Here is a 19,651-nt window from a genome sequence, read left to right as displayed (position 1 = left end):
CCTTTTTTTGTACAGAAAGTTATGATGCTATAATCATTGACTTAAACCTACATTTCTGGACCCATCATAACAGGTGAAGCTCTAGACTACACCAGTAAAGCTGCTGGGGCGTATACGGGGATATCCACTGCTCCATATTCCCAGGTCCCTGCTTATAGTGTCTTTAGATCCTCAGACGGAATGGTATACTCCTCCATAGCAGCCCCTGTTCTTTCTACAGACGCCATCACCACTCAGCCAGGTTCCATCTTCAGCACCACCCTACCTCCTACCACAACCCTCCAGGAGCAGCCAGCACCAGCTCCACATCCCTATGGCTTTATTCCCACCAGCGACCCTGGCCAACAGATCATCAGCCTGGACACTAGCCTGCCCAAGGACCTGCTGCCCAGTGCTCTGGCTGACATCATGACTGGCTTCCCTGACCTGTACTCTGACCAGACACTGGAGGCCATCGCAGCCTCTCTTGACGCCCTGGCTTCATCGCCCATGTTCCCCGGTCTGGATGACAGCAAGATCACCCAGTACCAGATGGAGAGGGAGTTCCTGGAGCTGGAGAAGCTGAAGCAGCTGTGTCTGGCTGAGGAGCTGGAGTGGGAGAGGCAGGAGATCCAGCGCTACCGTGAACAGGAGCAGATCATGGTGCAGAGGGAGCTGGAAGAGCTACAGGTATGAATGTGTGTGTACAGTATATGTCTCCTGTGTTAATGTATGGTCGTGGTCACCGTTCATGCTCACTGTTTTTAATATGTTTGTAATACGTTACTGTAAGGTGATCGACAATAATGTTAATCTATTCTATTCTACAGGCTCTGAAACAACAACTGTTAATGCAACAGGAAGAGGAGCACCATGCGCAACTTATAGCCCAGCAGGAGACCTACAACCAGCAGAGGCAACAGTTAGAGCAGATCCAACAACTCCAGGTGCAGCTACAGCACCAGCTAGATGAGCACTGCAGTACTACAGGGTCAGACAACCTGCTAGAGAAGCAGTATACAGGGGTTGGGGATAACGGCCAATACTGGCCTGTTAGGGATGAGTCCACCACCTCATCCACTGTCACCCAGCTAGAGCGTGGTCAGTATGTAACCAGCGAGGGTCAGAGAGAGGGTGGAGGTCAGGACCAGCTGCAGCTCAGTAGGAAACAACCAGCAGGGTCTAACCAGCCTGGGGACCAGGGGTATGGTACAGGAGTGGTAGGGAAGAGGATAGTGGACAGTGGGGTCCAGACAGACGATGAGGACTCAGTAGACAGGATGTATGTAGGGAGGAGGAAGAGGAACAACAGGAGGGGTGTAGACAGCAGTGTTCAGACTGATGATGAGGAGGACCAAGAGGATGAGTGGGACATGCCAACCAGGTCGAGGCGGCGCTCCCGCTCCAGTAAGCACAGCGGTGAGGGGAAACACGGTGTCTCTAAGGTCTCCAGCATTGCCATCCAGACTGTTGCAGAGATCTCTGTCCAGACCGACCACTCCGGGAGCATCAAACGCCCCAGCATCCAGATGGACACTAAGGTGGAGATCATCAAACACATCTCAGCCCCAGAGAACTCTCAGAGAGGTGGCAGTCTCAGCTGCCAGACAGACGCAGACCGGAGGCACCACTCACCGGCAGACATCACCCCCAAGTCCCCCAAGGTGCTCTACTCCCCTGCGTCCACGTCCACCCTCTCCTCCAGTAAGGCCATGGAGGGAGGGCAAAAGATGCCGACCACTGACCCGACCAGGTTTTCCTCCAGCCCTAGGATGCTGAAGCCTGGACAGAAGTCTATGTCTGACCCAAAATCTCTCAGCCATACCATCGAGGACAGGATAGGCTACCACTACTCAGACAACTACTCTGTAAGTCATTGCAGTAAGAATACTGGGAATATAAAATAGTGTTAAATATGACCATGCTAAAGGCATAGTAAAACACATTGATTGCATGCTGTTGAAATGTTTGTTGAAAGTAAAAACCTTGCAATAGTATTAAAGTGTTGCTCCAGAACTTTTGTATAATTTCAACCAGTAGTTTTGAAAGTGTTGCTCACAAGCCAAAACGGGTCCCCGATTTTTCTGTACTACGTCATCCAAATGTGTTCTATGTCATCCATTTCGTATGATATATTACGTCCTGCAATTAACATGATTATTATATAATTATTTTTTTTTTTAGATCATATGATGTTACAAATTTTTGTGCTTAAGATCCCGAACTGCATCTTAAAGTACTCTTATCTGGCCTCCCGGGTGGAGCAGTGGTCTAGGGCACTGCATCGCAGTGCTAGCTGCGCCACCAGAGTCTCTGGGTTCGCGCCCAGGCTCTGTCGCAGCCGGCCGCGACCGGGAGGTCCGTGGGGCGACGCACAATTGGACTAGCGTCGTCTGGGTTAGGGAGGTTTTGGCCGGTAGGGATATCCTTGTCTCATCGCGCTCCAGCGACTCCTGTGGCGGGCCGGGCGCAGTGCGCGCTAACCAAGGGGGCCAGGTGCACGGTGTTTCCTCCGACATATTGGTGCGGCTGGCTGGTTGGGTTGTGCTTCGGAGGACGCGTGGTTTTCGACCTTCGTCTCTCCCGAGCCCGTACGGGAGTTGTAGCGATGAGACAAGATAGTAATTACTAGCGATTGGATACCACGAAAATTGGGGAGAAAAGGGGATAAAATAAAAAATATATATAAAAAAAAAAGTACTCTTATCTATTGTCTTATTGATTTTTCCTCTGTCTGTCCTAGGGCCAGGGCTCTTCGTCAGGCACTGGAAAGAAGGTGAAGAGGACCCTTCCCAACCCACCCCCTGAAGATGACCCTCTGACCGGCCCGTCAGGTTACAGCACCAACTCAGCCCGCCGCCGGCTTGGCCGTCACACCACCATGGCCCGGGCCAAGATCCTGCAGGACATTGACAAGGAGCTGGATCTAGTGGAGAGAGAGTCATCCAAGCTCCGCAGGAAACAGGCCGAGCTAGATGAGGAGGAGAAAGAGATTGATGCCAAGCTGAGGTCATTTATGAATTTTACCATTTGGGAAAGTGGCAAGTCATTTAAGAACCAGTTTTGATTTACAATACAATAGCATACTTTAGATGAGTAGAACACATTGGTGTGTATGAAGTGATCACCCCCCCCCCCCCCCCCCCCCCCCCGGCATAATGGGAGCCTTGTCATCCAAAAATGTATACTTTTGACTGATCTGTTCATAGAACATTCTTTCAAGAGTCTTGATGACTCAAGGTGCTTCAAGGTGCTTTTTGGACTAGATGGATCCCATTATGTCTGGCGAAAACAACACACTGCATTCCACTATAACAACCTCGTACCAATTCATACCAACGGTCAAGCATGGTGGTGGTAGTGTGATGGTTTGGGGATGCTTTGCTGCCTCAGGACCTGGATGACTTGCCTTAATAGAAGGAACAATGAATTCTGCTCTGTATCAGAGAATTCTACATGAGAATGTCAGGCCATCCGTCTGTGAGCTGAAGCTGAAGCGCAGCCGGGTCAGGAAGCAAGACTATGATCCAAAACACACAATCAAGTCAAGATGAAAATGGTTAAAAAGCAACTAGTTTGAAGTCAAAGTCCAGACCTAATCCCAATTGAGATGTTGTGGCAGTACTTGAAACGAGTAGTTCATGCTTGAAAACCCACAAGTGTCGCTGAGTTAAGACAGTTCTGCATGCAAGAGTGGGCCAAAATTCCTCCACAGCAATATGAGAGACTGATCAAAAACTACAGGAAGCATTTGGTTGCAGTCATTGCAGCTAAAGGTGGCACTAACTGTAACCAGTGCCTGCAACCTGGTTCAGGTTATCAGTCAACCTACCAGGGTAGTTACAAACAGCACAGGAATTAAATCATCAACATGTATTGATCACATTTTTACTAACGCTGCAGATATTTGCTTTAACGCAGTATCCATATCCGTAGGATGTAGTGATCACAATATAATAACCCTATCTAGGAAAACCAAAGTTCCAAAGGCTGGGCCTAATATACTGTATTAGAGGTGATACAATACGTTTTGTAGTGATTCATATGTTGATGATTTAAAGAATATTTGCTGCTCTGTGGTGTGTAATGAGGAGCAACCAGACGCTGCACTTGACACATTTATAAAATTGCTGATTCCAGTTACTAATAAGCTCACACCCATTAAGAAAATTACTGTAAAAACTGTTAAATCCCCTTGGATTGAAAACTGGGATGGTTGAGAGGGATGAGGCAAAAGGTATGGCAAATAAGTCTGGTAGCCCAACTGATTGGCAAACATACTGGACATTAAGAAATCATATAACTAAGCTAAATAATTTAAAAAGAGAAACAATACTATGAAACAAAGATAAAGTATTTAAAGAATGATAGTAAAAAGCTTTGGGGCACCTTAAATGACATTTTGGGGGGAAAAGCCAACTCGACTCCATCATTAATTGAATCAGATAGCTCATTTATCACAAAACCCACTAATATTGCTAACTACTTCAATTACTTTTTCATTACATTTACGTCATTTAGCAGACGCTCTTATCCAGAGCGACTTACAGTAGAGTGCATACATTTTATTACATTTTACATACTGAGACAAGGATATCCCTACCGGCCAAACCCTCCCTAACCCGGACGACGCTATGCCAATTGTGCGTCGCCCCACGGACCTCCCGGTTGCGGCCGGCTGCGACAGAGCCTGGGCGCGAACCCAGCCCATTATGGGCGCGAACCCAGAGACTCTGTTGGCCCTAGACCACTGCGCCACCCGGGAGGTCGAGATAAGCATTGGCAAGATAAGCAAATTTAGGGAAGACATGCCAACAACAAACGCTGACACCACACATCCAAGTATATCTGACCAAATTATGAAAGTCACTGTACTTTTGAATTCCGTAAAGTCATTGTGGAAGAGGTGAAAAAATGATTGTTGTCTATCAACAATGACAAGCCACCGGGGTCTGACAATCTGGATGGAAAATTACTGAGGATAAGAGCGGACTGAGGATAATATGTACCACATCTTCAATTTAAGCCTACTAGAGAGTGTGTGCCCTCAGGCCTGGACGGAAGCTAAAGTCATTCCGCTACCCAAGAATAGTAAAGCCCCTTTACTGGCTCAAATAGCCGACCAATCAGCCTGTTACCAACCCTCAGTAAACATCTGGAAAAATTGTGTTTGACCAGATACAACGCTATTTCACAGTAAACAAATTGACAACAGACTTTCAGCATGCTTATAGGGAAGGACACTCAACAAGCACAGCACTTACACAAATTACTGATGATTGGCTGAGAGAAATTGATTAAATAATGATTGTGGGGGCTTGTTAGACTTCAGTGCAGCTTTTGACATTATCGATCATAGTCTGCTGCTGGAAAAACTGATGTGTTATGGCTTTACACTCCCTCCTATATTGTGGAAAAATAGTTACTTGTCTAACAGAACACAGAGGGTGTTCTTTAATGGAAGCCTATCAACTATAATCCAGTTAGAACCAGGAATTCCCCAGGGTAGCTGTTTAGGCACCTTGCTTTTTTCAATCTTTACTAACGACATGCCACTGGCTTGATTAAGGCCAGTGTGTCTATGTATGCGGATAACTCAATACTATTCACGTCAAATACTGCTGCGACTACAATGACTGCAACACTTAACAAAGAGCTGCAGTTAGTTTCAGAGTGGGTGGAAAGGAATAAGCTAGTCCTAAATATTTCCAAAACTAAAAGTATTGAATTTGGGACAAATCATTCACTAAACCCTAAACCTCAACTACATCTCACAATGAATAATGTGGAAATTGAGCAAGTTGAGCTGACTAAACTGCTTGGAGTAACCCTGGATTGTAAACTGTCATGGTCAAAACATATTGATACAACAGTAGCTAAGATGGGGAGAAGTCTGTCCATAATAGAGTGCTGCTCTGCATTCTTAACAACACTATCAACAAGGCAGGTCCTACAGGCCCTGGTTTCGTCACACTTGGACTACTGTTCAGTCGTGTGGTCAGGTGCCACAAAGAGGAACTTGGGAAAATTGCAGTTGGCTCAGAACAAGGCAGCACGGCTGGCCCTTGGATGTACACGGAGAGCTAACATTAATAACATGCATGTCAATCTCTCATGGCTCAAAGTGGAGGAGAGATTGACTTCATCACGACTTGTTTTCGTAAGAGGTGTTGACAAGTTGAAGGTACCGAGCTGTTTACAATACTAGCACACAACGCGGACACCCATGCATACCCCACAAGACATGCCACCAGAGGTCTCTTCACAGTCTCCAAGTCCAGAACAGACTATGGGAGGCACACAGTACTACATAGAGCCATGACAACATGGAGCTCTATTCCACATCAGGTAACTGATGCAAGCAGTAGAATCAGATTTAAAAGCAGGTAAAAATACACCTTATGGAACCGCTGGTACTGTGAAGAAACACAAACATAGGCACAGACACATGCATACACACACATGATAACATACGCACTATACACACACATACACCTGGATTTTTTGGGATATATGGTAGTGGATATGTGGTAGTGGAGTATGGGCCTGAGGGCACACACTTAGTGTGTTGTGACTTCTGTAATGAATGTATTGTAATGTTTTTTTAAATTGTATAACTGCCTTAATTCTGCCTTAACCCAGGAAGAGTAGCAGCTAATGGGGATCCATAATAAATACAAATACAAATTGAGTATAAGGGGACAATTACTTTTCACACAGGGGAATTGGGTGTAGCATAACTTTGTTAATAATATATTTTTTTTTTAAGTGTACTTTTTTTGTTATTTGTAAATGTAGGCTATCTTTATCTAATATCAGGTTTTGGTTGAAGATTTGATAACATTCAGTATAAAAAAATATGCAAAAATAGAGAAAATCTGAAAAGGGGCAAATATCTTTTCACGGCCATGTACATCCCCCTTGGCATTTTTCCTATTTTGTTGCATTACAACCTGTAATTTAAAAATATTTTTATTTGGATTTCATGTAATGGACATACACAAAATAGTCCAAATTGGTAAAGTGAAAAAAAGAGAAAAAAAAGGAAGCCCCTAAATATGATCTGGTGCAACAAATTACCTTTCGAAGTCACACAATTTGTTAAATAGATTGCATACAGGTGGACTTAAGTGTCACATGATCTGTCACATGATCTCAGTATATATACACCTGTTCTGAATGGCCCCAGAGTCTGCAACACCACTAAGCAAGGGGCACCACCAAGCAAGCGGCACCATGAAGACCAAGGAGCTCTCCAAACAGGTCAGGGACGAAGTTGTGGAGAAGTACAGATCAGGGTTGGGTTATAAAAAAATACCTGAAACTTTTAACATCCCACCATTAAATCCATTATTAAAAAATGGAAAGAATATACCACAACAAACCTGCCAAGAGCGGGCTACCCATCAAAACTCACGGACCAGGCAATGAGGGCATTAATCAGAGAGGCAACAAAGAGACCAAAGATAACCCTGAAGGAGCTGCAAAGCTCCACAGTGGAGATTGGAGTATCTGTCCATAGGACCACTTTAAGCCGTACACTCCACAGAGCTTGGCTTTACGGAAGAGTGGCCAGAAAAAATCCATTGCTTGAAGAAAAAAATTAGCAAACACGTTTGGTGTTCGCCAAAAGGCATGTTGGAGACTCCCCAAACATATGGAGGAAGGTACTTTGGTCAGATGAGACAAAAATTTCAGCGCAAACAGAACACCTTTCATCACCCCGAGAACACAATCACAGCATCATGCTGTTGGGATGTTTTTCATCGGTAGGAACTGGGAAATCAAATCAAATGTATTTATATAGCCCTTCTTACATCAGCTGATATATCAAAGTGCTGTACAGAAACCCAGCCTAAAAACCCAAAACAGCAAGCAATGCAGGTGTAGAAGCACGGTGGCTTGGAAAAACTCCCTAGAAATGCCAAAACCTAGGAAGAAACCTAGAGAGGAACCAGGCTATGAGGGGTGGCCTGTCCTCTTCTGGCTGTGCCGGGTGGAGATTATAACAGAACATGGCCAAGATGTTCAAATGTTCATAAATGACCAGAATGGTCAAATAATAATAATCACAGTAGTTGTCGAGGGTGCAACAAGTCAGCACCTCAGGAGTAAATGTCAGTTGGCTTTTCATAGCCGATCCTTGAGAGTATCTCTAACGCTCCTGCTGTCTCTAGAGAGTTGAAAACAGCAGGTCTGGGACAGGTAGCACGTCCGGTGAACAGGTCAGGGTTCCATAGCCGCAGGCAGAACAGTTGAAACTGGAGCAGCAGCACGACCAGGTGGACTGGGGACATTAAGGAGTCATCGTGCCAGGTAGTCCTGAGGCAAGGTCCTAGGGCTCAGGTCCTCCGAAAGAGAGAAAGAAAGAGAGAAAGAGAGAGAGAATTAGAGAGAGCATACTTAAATTCACACAGGACACCGGATAAGACAGGAGAAATACTCCAGATATAACAGACTGACCCTAGCCCCCAACACATAAACTACTGTAGCATAAATACTGGAGGCTGAGACAGGAGGGGTCAGGAGACACTGTGGCCCCATCTGATGATGCCCTCGGACAGAGCCAAACAGGCAGGATATAACCCCACCCACTTTGCCAAAGCACAGCCCCCACACCACTAGAGGGATACCTTCAACCACCAACTTACCATCCTGAGACAAGGCAGAGTATAGCCCACAAAGATCTCTGCCACGGCACAACCCGGGGGGGGGGGGGGGGGGCCAGAAAGGAAGATCACGTCAGTAACTCAACCCACTCAAGTGATGCACCCCTCCTAGGGACGGCATGGAAGAGCACCAGTAAGCCAGTGACTGATCCCCTGTAATAGAGTTAGAGGCAGAGAATTTCAGTGGAGAGAGGGGAACCGGCCAGGCAGAGACAGCAAGGGCGGTTCGTTGTTCGAGAGCCTTTCCGTTCACTTTCACACTCCGGGGCAGACTACACTCAATTATATGACCTACTGAAGTGATGAGTCTTCAGTAAAGACTTAAAGGTTGAGACCGAGTCTGCGTCTCTCACATGGGTAGGCAGACCATTCCATAAAACTGGAGCTCTATAGGGGAAGCCCCTGCCTCCAGCTGTTTGCTTAGAAATTCAAGGGACAATTAGGTGGCTTATGTCTTGTGACCGTAGCGTACGTGTAGGTATGTACGGCAGGACCAAATCGGAAAGATAGGTAGGAGCAAACCCATGTAATGCTTTGTAGGTTAGCAGTAAAACCTTGAAATCAGCCCTTGCCTTAACAGGAAGCCAGTGTAGGGATGCTAGCACTGGAGTAATATGATCACATTTTTTGGTTCTAGTCAGGATTCTAGCAGCCGTATTTAGCACTAACTGAAGTTTATTTAGTGCTTTATCCGGGTATCTGGAAAGTAGAGCATTGCAGTAGTCTAACCTAGAAGTAACAAAAGCATGGATACATTTTTCTGCATCATTTTTTGACAGAAAGTTTTAGATTTTGCAATGTTACGTATATGGAAAAAAGCTGTCCTTGAAACAGTCTTGATATGTTCGTCAAAAGAGAGATCAGGGTCCAGAGTAACGCCGAGGTCCTTCATAGTTTTATTTGAGACGACTGTACAACCATCAAGATTAATTGTCAGATTCAACAGAAGATCTCTTTGTTTCTTGGGACCTAGAACAAGCATCTCTGTTTTAAAAGCATCTCTGAGTTTAAAAGTAGAAAGTTTGCAGTCATCCACTTCCTTATGTCTGAAACACAGGCTGCTAGCGAGGGCAATTTTGGGGCTTCACCATGTTTCATTGAAATGTACAGCTGTGTGTCATCCGCATAGCAGTGAAAGTTAACATTATGTTTTCGAATGACATCCCCAAGAGGTAAAATATATAGTGAAAACAATAGTGGTCCTAAAACGGAACCTTGAGGAACACCGAAATGTACAGGTGATTTGTCAGAGGACAAACCATTCACAGAGACAAATTGATATCTTTCCGACAGATAAGATCTAAACCAGGCCAGAACTTGTCCGTGTAGACCAATTTGGGTTTCCAATCTCTCCAAAAGAATGTGGTGATCGATGGTATCAAAAGCAGCACTAAGTTCTAGGAGCATGAGGACAGATGCAGAGCCTCGGTCTGATGCCATTAAAAGGTCATTTACCACCTTCACAAGTGCAGTCTCAGTGCTATGATGGGGTCTAAAACCAGACTGAGGCATTTCGTATACATTGTTTGTCTTTAGGAAGGCAGTGAGTTGCTGCGCAACAGCTTTTTCCAAAATGTTTGAGAGGAATGGAAGATTCGATATTGGCCAATAGTTTTGTAAATTTTCTGGGTCAAGGTTTGGCTTTTTCAAGAGAGGCTTTATTACTGCCACTTTTAGTGAGTTTGGTACACATCCGGTGGATAGAGAGCAGTTTATTATGTTCAACATAGGAGGGCCAAGCACAGGAAGCAGCTCTTTCAGTAGTTTAGTTGGAATAGGGTCCACTATGCAGCTTGAAGGTTTAGAGGCCATGATTATTTTCATCATTGTGTCAAGAGATATAGTACTAAAACACTTGAGTGTCTCCCTTGATCCTAGGTCCTGGCAGAGTTGTGCAGACTCAGGACAAATGAGCTTTGGAGGAATATGCAGATTTAAAGAGGAGTCCGTAATTTGCTTTCTAATGATCATGATCTGTTCCTCAAAGAGGTTCATGAATTTATTACTGCTGAAGTGAAAGCCAACCTCTCTTGGGGAATGCTGCTTTTTAATTAGCTTTGCGACAGTATCAAAAATATATTTCGGATTGTTCTTATTTTCCTCAATTAAGTTGGAAAAATAGGATGATCGAGCAGCAGTGAGGGCTCTTCGACACTGCACAGGACTATCTTTCCAAGCTAGTCGGAAGACTTCTAGTTTGGTGTGGCGCCATTTCCGTTCCAATTTTCTGGAAGCTTGCTTCAGAGCTTGGGTATTTTCTGTATACCAGGGAGCTAGTTTCTTATGATTTTTTGTTTTTGTTTTTAGGGGTGCAACTGCATCTAGGGTATTGCGCAAGGTTAAATTGAGTTCCTCAGTTAGGTGGTTAACTGATTTTTGCCCTCTGACGTCCTTGGGTAGGCAGAGGGAGTCTGGAAGGGCATCAAGGAATCTTTGGGTTGTCTGAGAATTTATAGCTCGACTTTTGATGCTCCTTCGTTGGGGTCTGAGCAGATTATTTGTTGAGATTGCAAATGTAATAAAATGGTGGTCCGATAGTCCAGGGTTATGAGGAAAAACATTAAGATCCACAACATTCATTCCATGGTACAAAACTAGGTCCAGAGTATGACTGTGGCAGTAAGTAGGTCCAGAGACATGTTGGACCAAACCCACTGAGTCGATGATGGCTCCGAAAGACTTTTGGAGTGGGTCTGTGGACTTTACCATGTGAATATTAAAGTCACCAAAAATTATAATATTATCTGCTATGACTACAAGGTCCGATAGGAATTCAGGGAACTCAGTGACGAACACTGTATATGGCCCAGGAGGCCTGTAAACAGTAGCTATAAAAAGTGATTGGGTAGGCTGCATAGATTTCATGACTAGAAGCTCAAAAGACGAAAACGTCTTGTTAAACGAAAACATAAATGTTAGCAACATCTCCGCCTTTGCAGGATGCACGGGGATATGGTCACTAGTGTAACCAGGAGGCGAGGCCTCATTTAACACAGTAAATTCATCAGGCTTAAGCCATGTTTCAGTCAGGCCAATCACATCAATATTATGATCAGTGATTAGTTCATTGACTATAACTGCCTTTGAAGTGAGGGATCTAACATTAAGTAAACTGGTTAGAACTGAAGTAATGATGGATGGTGCTAAATACAGGGAAATTCTTGATGGAAACCTGTTTGTCTTCCAGAGATTTGAGACTGAACGGAGGTTCACCTTCCAGCAGGACAATGGCCCTAAGCATACTGCTAAAGCAACACTCGAGTGGTTTAAGGGGAAAGATTTAAATGTCTTGGAATGGCCTAGTCAAAGCGCAGACCTCAATCCAATTGAGAATCTGTGGTATGACTTAAAGATTGCTGTACAGCAGCGGAACCCATCCAACTTGAAGGAGCTGGAGCAGTTTTGCCTTGAAGAATGGGCAGAAATCCCAGTGGCTAGATGTGCCAAGCTTATAGAGACATACCCCAAGAGACTTGCAGCTGTAATTGCTGCAAAAGGTGGCTCTACAAAGTATTGACTTTGGGGGGGTGAATAGTTATTAAGCGCAAGTTCTTTTTTTTTCTCTTATTTCTTGATTGTTTCACAATAAAAAAAAATGCATCTTCAAAGTAGTTGGCATGTTGTGTAAATCAAATGATACAAACCCCCCAAAATCCATTTTAATTCCAGGTTGTAAGCCAACAAAATAGGAAAAATGCCAAGGGGGTTGAATACTTTCGCAAGCCACTGTAAATCCTATCCCATCTTCTCCTTTTTACAGGTACCTTGAAATGGGCATCAACCGTCGTAAGGATGCCCTGCTTCAGGAGAGGGAGAAAAGAGAGAGGGCCTACCTGCAGGGTGTGGCTGAGGAGAGAGACTACATGTCAGACAGTGAGGTCAGCAACATCAGGGAGACCAGAGGTAGCAACCACGGCCTGGAGAGACCCAGGACAGCTCCCCAGTCAGAGTTTGACCAGTTCATCCCCCCTCAGACTGAGGCTGACTCTCAGTACTCCACTCTAACCAGTCCCTACTCCCACTACGCCCAGTATGTCCCCCAGACCAATGCCACCAGCCACTACCCACAGCAGACCCTGTACCAGCAACAGGCCCTCTACCAGCAGCACCCCTACCAAAGTCAGTCAGTCTACTCCTCTGTACCCAGCCTGTCCTACCCCCAGGCCTCCCACTCCCACCAGCAGGCCCAGCCCTCAGGCTACCAGTCCAAGAACAACACCAACTACGAGGTGATCCGGAACCAGCCCATCATCATTGTACCCTCCTCCAGCGAGGGGGGGTATGGGGTGGGGAAGTACAACAGCCTGGAACTGAGGATGGGTCTGGAGGAGAGGAGAATGGCCTCCAGCCACATGTCTAATATATCTACTGAGTCATTCTACGCTGACATCGACCACCACAACGCCAGGAACTATGTTCTGATAGAGGACATAGAGCAGCTGACTAAAGGCTCTGCAGGGCTGGGGTCAGGATTCAGCCTGCCTGATAAGGACCTGTCCAAGGCTGACAGGCTGCTCCGAACTGCTGAAGCCAGGCGCACTGCAGAGGTAACTGTTATGTATTTAAAGCAGTGGCGGTCGTTGCTGTTTAAGATTAAGGAGGATTTTGTTATTTTTTATGATCCTTATTTTTATTACAGCATATTGGATGACTGTCATTCATATTCCATTCACCCAGCTCAATGTAACATCAATTGGTTGAGGCTACTAAATGATACTCAAATGTTTCTTATACCCATCATGAGGTTGCTACAACCTAGCCTACGAATTAAAGTTTATAATGCAGGTGAACAGGTCGAGAGACAAATTGGAGTAATCAAGGTGATAGGCAGTGACACATTCAATACCGCCTTACACACTCTTGCTTGCATTTAACAGATCTAGGGTGTAACCATTAGTCCAGTTGCACACTAATGTTTATATTGGACAAATTCAGGTAAGTTTATCTATGTTTCGTTCCGTTTGCTTCTGTTTAAGAAAAGTTTATCAACAGAATCGGTGAAATGAATACACCCCTGACTACCCGCACACACAGTTAACTTTCATAGCAGCCACAGCTTCATCACTTTGCTCGTTGTATAATTCTTTCTCGCATCTACTCACTGTCCTCTCACCTTTTCCCTTCACTTGTGGACTTCAGTGCACAACACAAAAGCTATCTGTGACCAGGCGAAAAAACATTTCCAAGCCAAACCTTCATATCTTAACTGTTAATCGCTACACACAGCTTACATCGTTGTCATGATATTAGCTAACGTTAACTAATGCACTTTTGTACACCGTGCTGGTCCGTACAATTGACCTTATTTTAGCGCCCAAAAAACGTATTACTTCCAGATCAACTGTAATACCATTGTAAAGGACAATTTCTCCCCTTTCCAACAAAATCAACGACGAGGCCTTCATGATGCCCGTCTATGCATGATTGAAGAAGGCAATGAGCTCCAACGGGTCTTTTTAAAAATGGCGGGTGGGGAAGCCAAACCTACTGCGTAATAGTGAAAGGGGGAGATATGTCGTGTGGGGAAACAGACTTTTTCACCCAATCTGTCCAGCTTATCACCTCTAAAATGTAAATAAAACACTATAAAGAGTTTACATAATGTGTCATTACATACCTATTTGAAGGTTTGTGTCGAATTTGAATCGGGTTTTAGGGCTGCGGTGCTAAAATTGTCTTCAGAAGTAAACAGTGGCTGTCTCGGCTTTTGAGAGTCGTGATGATGCAAAAATTGAATGCGTTCAGTTGTACAATTGACTAGGTATCCCCCTTACCCTGTCCCTGTCCCTTGCTTGTTTTTAAACTGCGAGAGAAGCATTATACCTGGTGGAGAGAGGCTGTACGACACAGAATGAGTTGCAAATGCACGTTAAGTAGTGACACGTCACAATGTAACGTACCACGTCAGAGGGGTAAATTGTTTGGTCTTTTCTCAAATACTATTTGTCCATTACCATGTCAATCAACGCTGAATCGAAACTTAGCTCACATCCCGGATTTTGATGCAACACAGTCGCTACAGTCCCATTAGTTTTCATTGCAGCCTTGTTTGAATGCTGTGGTTGCGCATATTTGTATGGAATGGGGTTAGTCATGGTTAACTTCATAGTCAACATAGCCATTACAACTAACACGTTAGTAAAACCCGCTACTATCACGCAGTGTACAGCAAGCAGTTTAGCTGTTACACCGGCGGGCCCCGGTGGTAATAAAACAAAAAAAGCGAAAGCTTACCTGGACTTGGAAAGTTCCAGTGTTTGATAGTCTTAGCCAGCTAGCTAACATAATTAGCATTCCTCTCTGTTTGAGCCAATTGTTTGAGTAGGCTAAATTACCTGGATGCATTAGCTAGCTAAGTAAGTGAAAGTGAACAAAAATACAATGAAACATAGCTATCTCTATCTCTCTCTCTGCTGCTGCTTCTCCTTAGTTTTTGAAGAAATTAATTTGTTCAAAACTGTTCAACTATTGTCTTTGTCTCTCTGAGTCAACTACTCACCACATTTGATGCACTGCATTGCTAGCTGGCTCCAGTTTATGCTTTCAGTACTAGATTAATTATCTGATCATTTGATTGTGTGGACAACATGTCAGTTCATGCTGCAATGGCTCTGATAGGTTGGAGGATGTCCTCTGGAAGCTGTCATAATTACTGTGTAAGTCTATGGAAGGGGGTGAGAACCATGAGCCTCCTGGGTTTTGTATTGAAGTCAATGTACCCAGAGAAGGACAGAAAATAGCTGCTACACCATGGTGCTACCCTACAGAGTGCTGTTGAGGCTACTGGAGACTTTCATTGCAAAACAGTGTGTTTTAATCAGTTATTTGGTGACATTAATATATTTAGTATAGTTTTCTCAAAAAATGCTAACTTTTTAAATGTTTAACAACATTCATGAAATTCACTTTATAAGATGGTCCTCCCCTTCCTCCTCTGAGGAGCCTCCACTGATTTAAAGTAAATGCTCTTCTGTGATATGTAGGTTTTGTTATATACTCTGTTTCAGTGTGTCTTGTGCAGGTTTTGCTGAAAATTGCTGAAAATTCTATGCAATATGATGATGATTTTATTTTCTTTGTTTAGGTGGCTGCGTTCCTGGGTAACTCGCGTCTGCACAGCTACGGTAAAGGAGAGGAGGACTCTATGGAAGAGCCCTATGAGCTGAAGCTCCTGAAGCAACAGATAAAGCAAGAGTTTAGACGAGGGACGGAGGGTCTGGAGCACCTCTCAGGCCTGGGCATGCCCCAGTACCTCTCCACTGACCCCAGCTACAGACACTTCCCAAAGGCTGACAAGTACAGCATCAGCCGGCTGACCTTGGAGAAACAAGCTGCCAAGCAGCTTCCTGCCGCCGTGCTCTACCAGAAACAGATCAAGAACCAGAAGAAGGCAGCCCTGATGGACCCCAAGATAACAAAATTCTCCCCCATCCAGGAGAGCAGAGACCTGGAGCCAGACTACAGCAGCTTCCTGGGTTCTGGAGTCTCATCTGTCACCAACCTGTCCACGCGAGCCAGACTGCTTCAGGATGAGATCAACTTTGGCCTGAAGAAGAACCTCTCTGAGCAGCAGAAGTACCTGGGCTCCTCTCTGGGAACTAACCTGGCTGGCTCTCTGAGCCAGTCCCTTAGCCTGGGGGGACCCACCATGAGGTCCACCCTACAGGATGACACCACCTACCCCAGCGGCACGAGCTCTCGCCCTTCCTCACGACCCAATTCCCGCCCCACTTCTGTCTATGGCCTGGATCTTTCCATCAAACGGGACTTGTCCAGCTCCTCTCTCAGGCTGAGGAGCGAGGGAGAAGCCCTGGATGCAGCGTTCGGCTCCGGGCTGGCCAGGACCAAGCCCACCAGCCTGCCCATCGGGCGCATCCCCATCGTGGCTCAGAACTCAGAAGAGGAGAGCCCTCTGAGCCCGGTGGGAGAGCCGATGGGCATGGCCAGAGCCTCAGCTGGTCCTCTACCACCCATCTCAGCTGACTCCAGAGACCAGTTTGGCTCCAGCCATTCCCTGCCGGAGGTCCAGCAGCACATGAGGGAGGAGTCCAGGGCTACACGAGGACATAGTGGGGTCTACGACAGAGACATAGCTTTCATCATGGATGATCTGGGGGGAGCGATGTCTGACAGTGAAGGTAAATGGTTCCTGAGGCTTTCACAGCACCCTGAGTCTCTGGACATGTTGCAATGCTCCTGACTGTGTGTATGGCTGCCTGAGAAGGCTTTGACTCTGTCTCTGTTGTCCTCATCACTTATTATTTCACATCTTTTGTCATCATGTTGTCTTTGTCTTTTATTCTGGTTTCTGTTTCTATCTTGTTTGATCTCTGCATGCAACACTGAGACAGTGTGTCTGTGTTGTTAATAGCATGCTCCAATTCTGTTCTCTTCTTTTACATGTTGGCTTCCTGGTTTCATCACTGACCGAATGTATTATGGGATGGATACAGGGCTTCATTTAAGCATACAGGACAGTAAAGTAACAATAATGTATTATATGTGATCATAAATAGCACACACTTTAAGTGCCTCGGTGCGTCTGTGCCTCTGTGGACTAAATAGGTGTTAACCTATTTAAATGGGTGAGAGACTAATGAATATGCAACAGTAGCTGGTAAACTGTCGCTACAATCTGGGTGCTATCTATAGTCTATACAGGCTGTTAGATTCATGATAGGATGACAGAGAGAAACACCCTGGGACTACAGGCCATGTTGTCTACAGTACACCACTCCTCCTCTCCTCTCCTTTTCTCCTCTCCTTTCCTTTTCTTCTCCAGACAGAAAATGGTGTCTGGTTTTTGTAGGAAGTAGGTCAGGCCTTTAGACAGACATATATTTACTTTTCAGCTTTTGTGGAGCTTGGCCTGCTGGCAGCAGCCATTTTAAAGGCAGACTGCTGAATCACTATGTGTGGGTCTGGGTCTAGTTACTGTAATTGTTCAGACGATGCAGTCAGCCATTTATATTGTACCTGACTCACTCACTTTGTCGCTTTACCAGAAATACACACATACTATTACAGCAGTAATAATACAGAGAGCTTATGCTCATATTTATATTGCAATGCAATGCCAATTTTCCCTAAGGATTTTGTAGATTATTTGTTTGTGTATTTGAGTTTTAGATTTGGATCCATGTTGATAGTAGACATATACTGTACACTGAGTAAACAAAACATTAAGAACACCTGCTCTTTTCATGACACAGACTGACCATGTGAATCCAGGTGAAAACTATGATCCCTTATTGATGTCACACAATCAGTGTAGATGAAGGGGAGGAGACAGGTTAAAGAAGGATTTTCAAGCCTTGAGACAGTTGAGACATGGATTGTGTGTGTGCCATTCAGAAGGCCGTAGGTGCCAGGCTCACCGGTTTGAGTGTGTCAAGAACTGCAATGCTGCTGGGTTTTTCACGCTCAACAGTTTCCCGTGTTTATCAAGCATGGTCCACCAACCAAAGGACATCCAGCCAACTTGACACAGCTGTGGAAAGCAATGGAGTCAACATGGGCCAGCATCCTGTGGAACACTTTCGACACCTTGTAGAGTCCATGCCCCCAATGAATTGAGGCTGTTCTGAGGACAAAAAGGGGTGCAACTCAGTATTAGGAAGGTGTTCCTAATGTTTTGTACATTCAGTGTATGTTATGGTAGTCACACTACACAGTTATTTATAGCATATTCATCCCTGCACATCTTGGGTATTTTCCATTTTGTATTCATGCATGTTGCTGTGAGATTTCCATTTCAATAAAGCTTGACATCGTCTTTTGCATGATGTTGGTTGCTTTCAAAGTTTCCAAGTGACTGTAATGTGCATGCTCTCTTCTGATTGGTAGCATATTAATGTGTTCTCTCCCCATCTCTTCAGCTGTCCTTCTCACATCTATGTTTACTAACCAGAAGCTCACTCCTAAACATGCCTCTATGTTTCTACTGGCCCAGCATAGTGTAGTTACTGATGTTTAGTTTCAGAACGCACACCATTTCTCTTTACATATTTGAAAATATATTGTGGAAAAGACAAGCAGAAACACACGGACACACACATTAATAACCATATATACAAGTTGATTATTTTGACATAGCATTTTCATTTGAATAGCATGTTATACAGTTTTACATTTACTATGAAACTGACCCCAATGACAGGTGAATTAGTAGTTGATGGGCAGCAGAATGCTCTCTTTCTGAGCCTACATCAATAAGAGTGTCTATCTGCCTTGGTTCCAGCCCTAAATGACTCCATGCTGACACTGAACAGAGATGATCCCAGAATCTTTCATGAGAGTATCAGACACGGTAGAGTATTCTAGTTTAGTTCCTCCCCACTGGCCCTGCTGCCTGCCCTCCACTAATACAGCAGCACCATGTTAAAGGGACACTCCGCAATATGACATCATCATACCCAGCCATGCCTCAAGGAAGGGCCCGAATTGGCAAGACAAAATAAGTCGCACCACTGTGATGTCATATAGTTGAGTCTACCTTTTGATGTTTAGAATGCTTTAGTATCCATGTGACTTTACAGTAAGTCAATGCTATGCATTTGATATATTTGAGTAAATACCCGTGTATTTGTAGGTAGATCATTTTACAATTATTCTACAATTGCTGTATTATGACATACATCTTTCATGCACTTCTAATCAGAAATGCAAACTCCCTGATGGACTATAGTGTTAAAAGATGTATTTATTTGCTTTCAAAGCATGTACTCCACTATATATAGTTCAGTGCATGTGATATACAGTGTAAGTGGATGGAGACCTAGCCCACTGAATAAGTCTTCGATTCATGACGTTGTGTTGTAGCCGTTTCTAAAACATATAACTTTACACCCCAGCCGGAGGCCCCAACTGGAACATAGAAGGTGAGAGCTGCAGTGTGAACGGTCTAATCCAGACCACATCCCAACCCCATGTAGCTTAGACTATGTCTGCCTCCACCCCACAACACCCCACGCCCCATGGTGCTCAATGACATGATGCTGATG

At 44.7% G+C, this 19,651-nt stretch overlaps 1 protein-coding gene across 7 annotated transcripts in view; it reads left to right on the top strand.

Moving 5' to 3' along the window:
* The window catches only part of LOC129862415 (protein piccolo-like), a 114,956-nt gene that overhangs the window by 64,635 nt on the left and 30,670 nt on the right, over nucleotides 1-19,651 (top strand). For 3 of the 7 annotated variants that reach the window (XM_055934073.1, XM_055934071.1, XM_055934072.1), the window contains 7 exons: nucleotides 74-669; nucleotides 810-1,847; nucleotides 2,723-2,988; nucleotides 12,409-13,195; nucleotides 15,733-16,786; nucleotides 18,889-18,957; nucleotides 19,502-19,528. In XM_055934073.1, coding sequence (XP_055790048.1) covers nucleotides 74-669; nucleotides 810-1,847; nucleotides 2,723-2,988; nucleotides 12,409-13,195; nucleotides 15,733-16,786; nucleotides 18,889-18,957; nucleotides 19,502-19,528 — 3,837 coding nt within the window. The remainder of the gene's footprint in view (nucleotides 1-73; nucleotides 670-809; nucleotides 1,848-2,722; nucleotides 2,989-12,408; nucleotides 13,196-15,732; nucleotides 16,787-18,888; nucleotides 18,958-19,501; nucleotides 19,529-19,651) is intronic. The other 4 variants (XM_055934077.1, XM_055934076.1, XM_055934075.1 and 1 more) reach the window with 3 other exon arrangements.

This window comes from Salvelinus fontinalis, chromosome 9 (assembly GCF_029448725.1).
Source record: "Salvelinus fontinalis isolate EN_2023a chromosome 9, ASM2944872v1, whole genome shotgun sequence".
Lineage (NCBI taxonomy): Eukaryota > Metazoa > Chordata > Actinopteri > Salmoniformes > Salmonidae > Salvelinus > Salvelinus fontinalis.
This window is presented reverse-complemented; position numbering and strand designations above follow the sequence as displayed.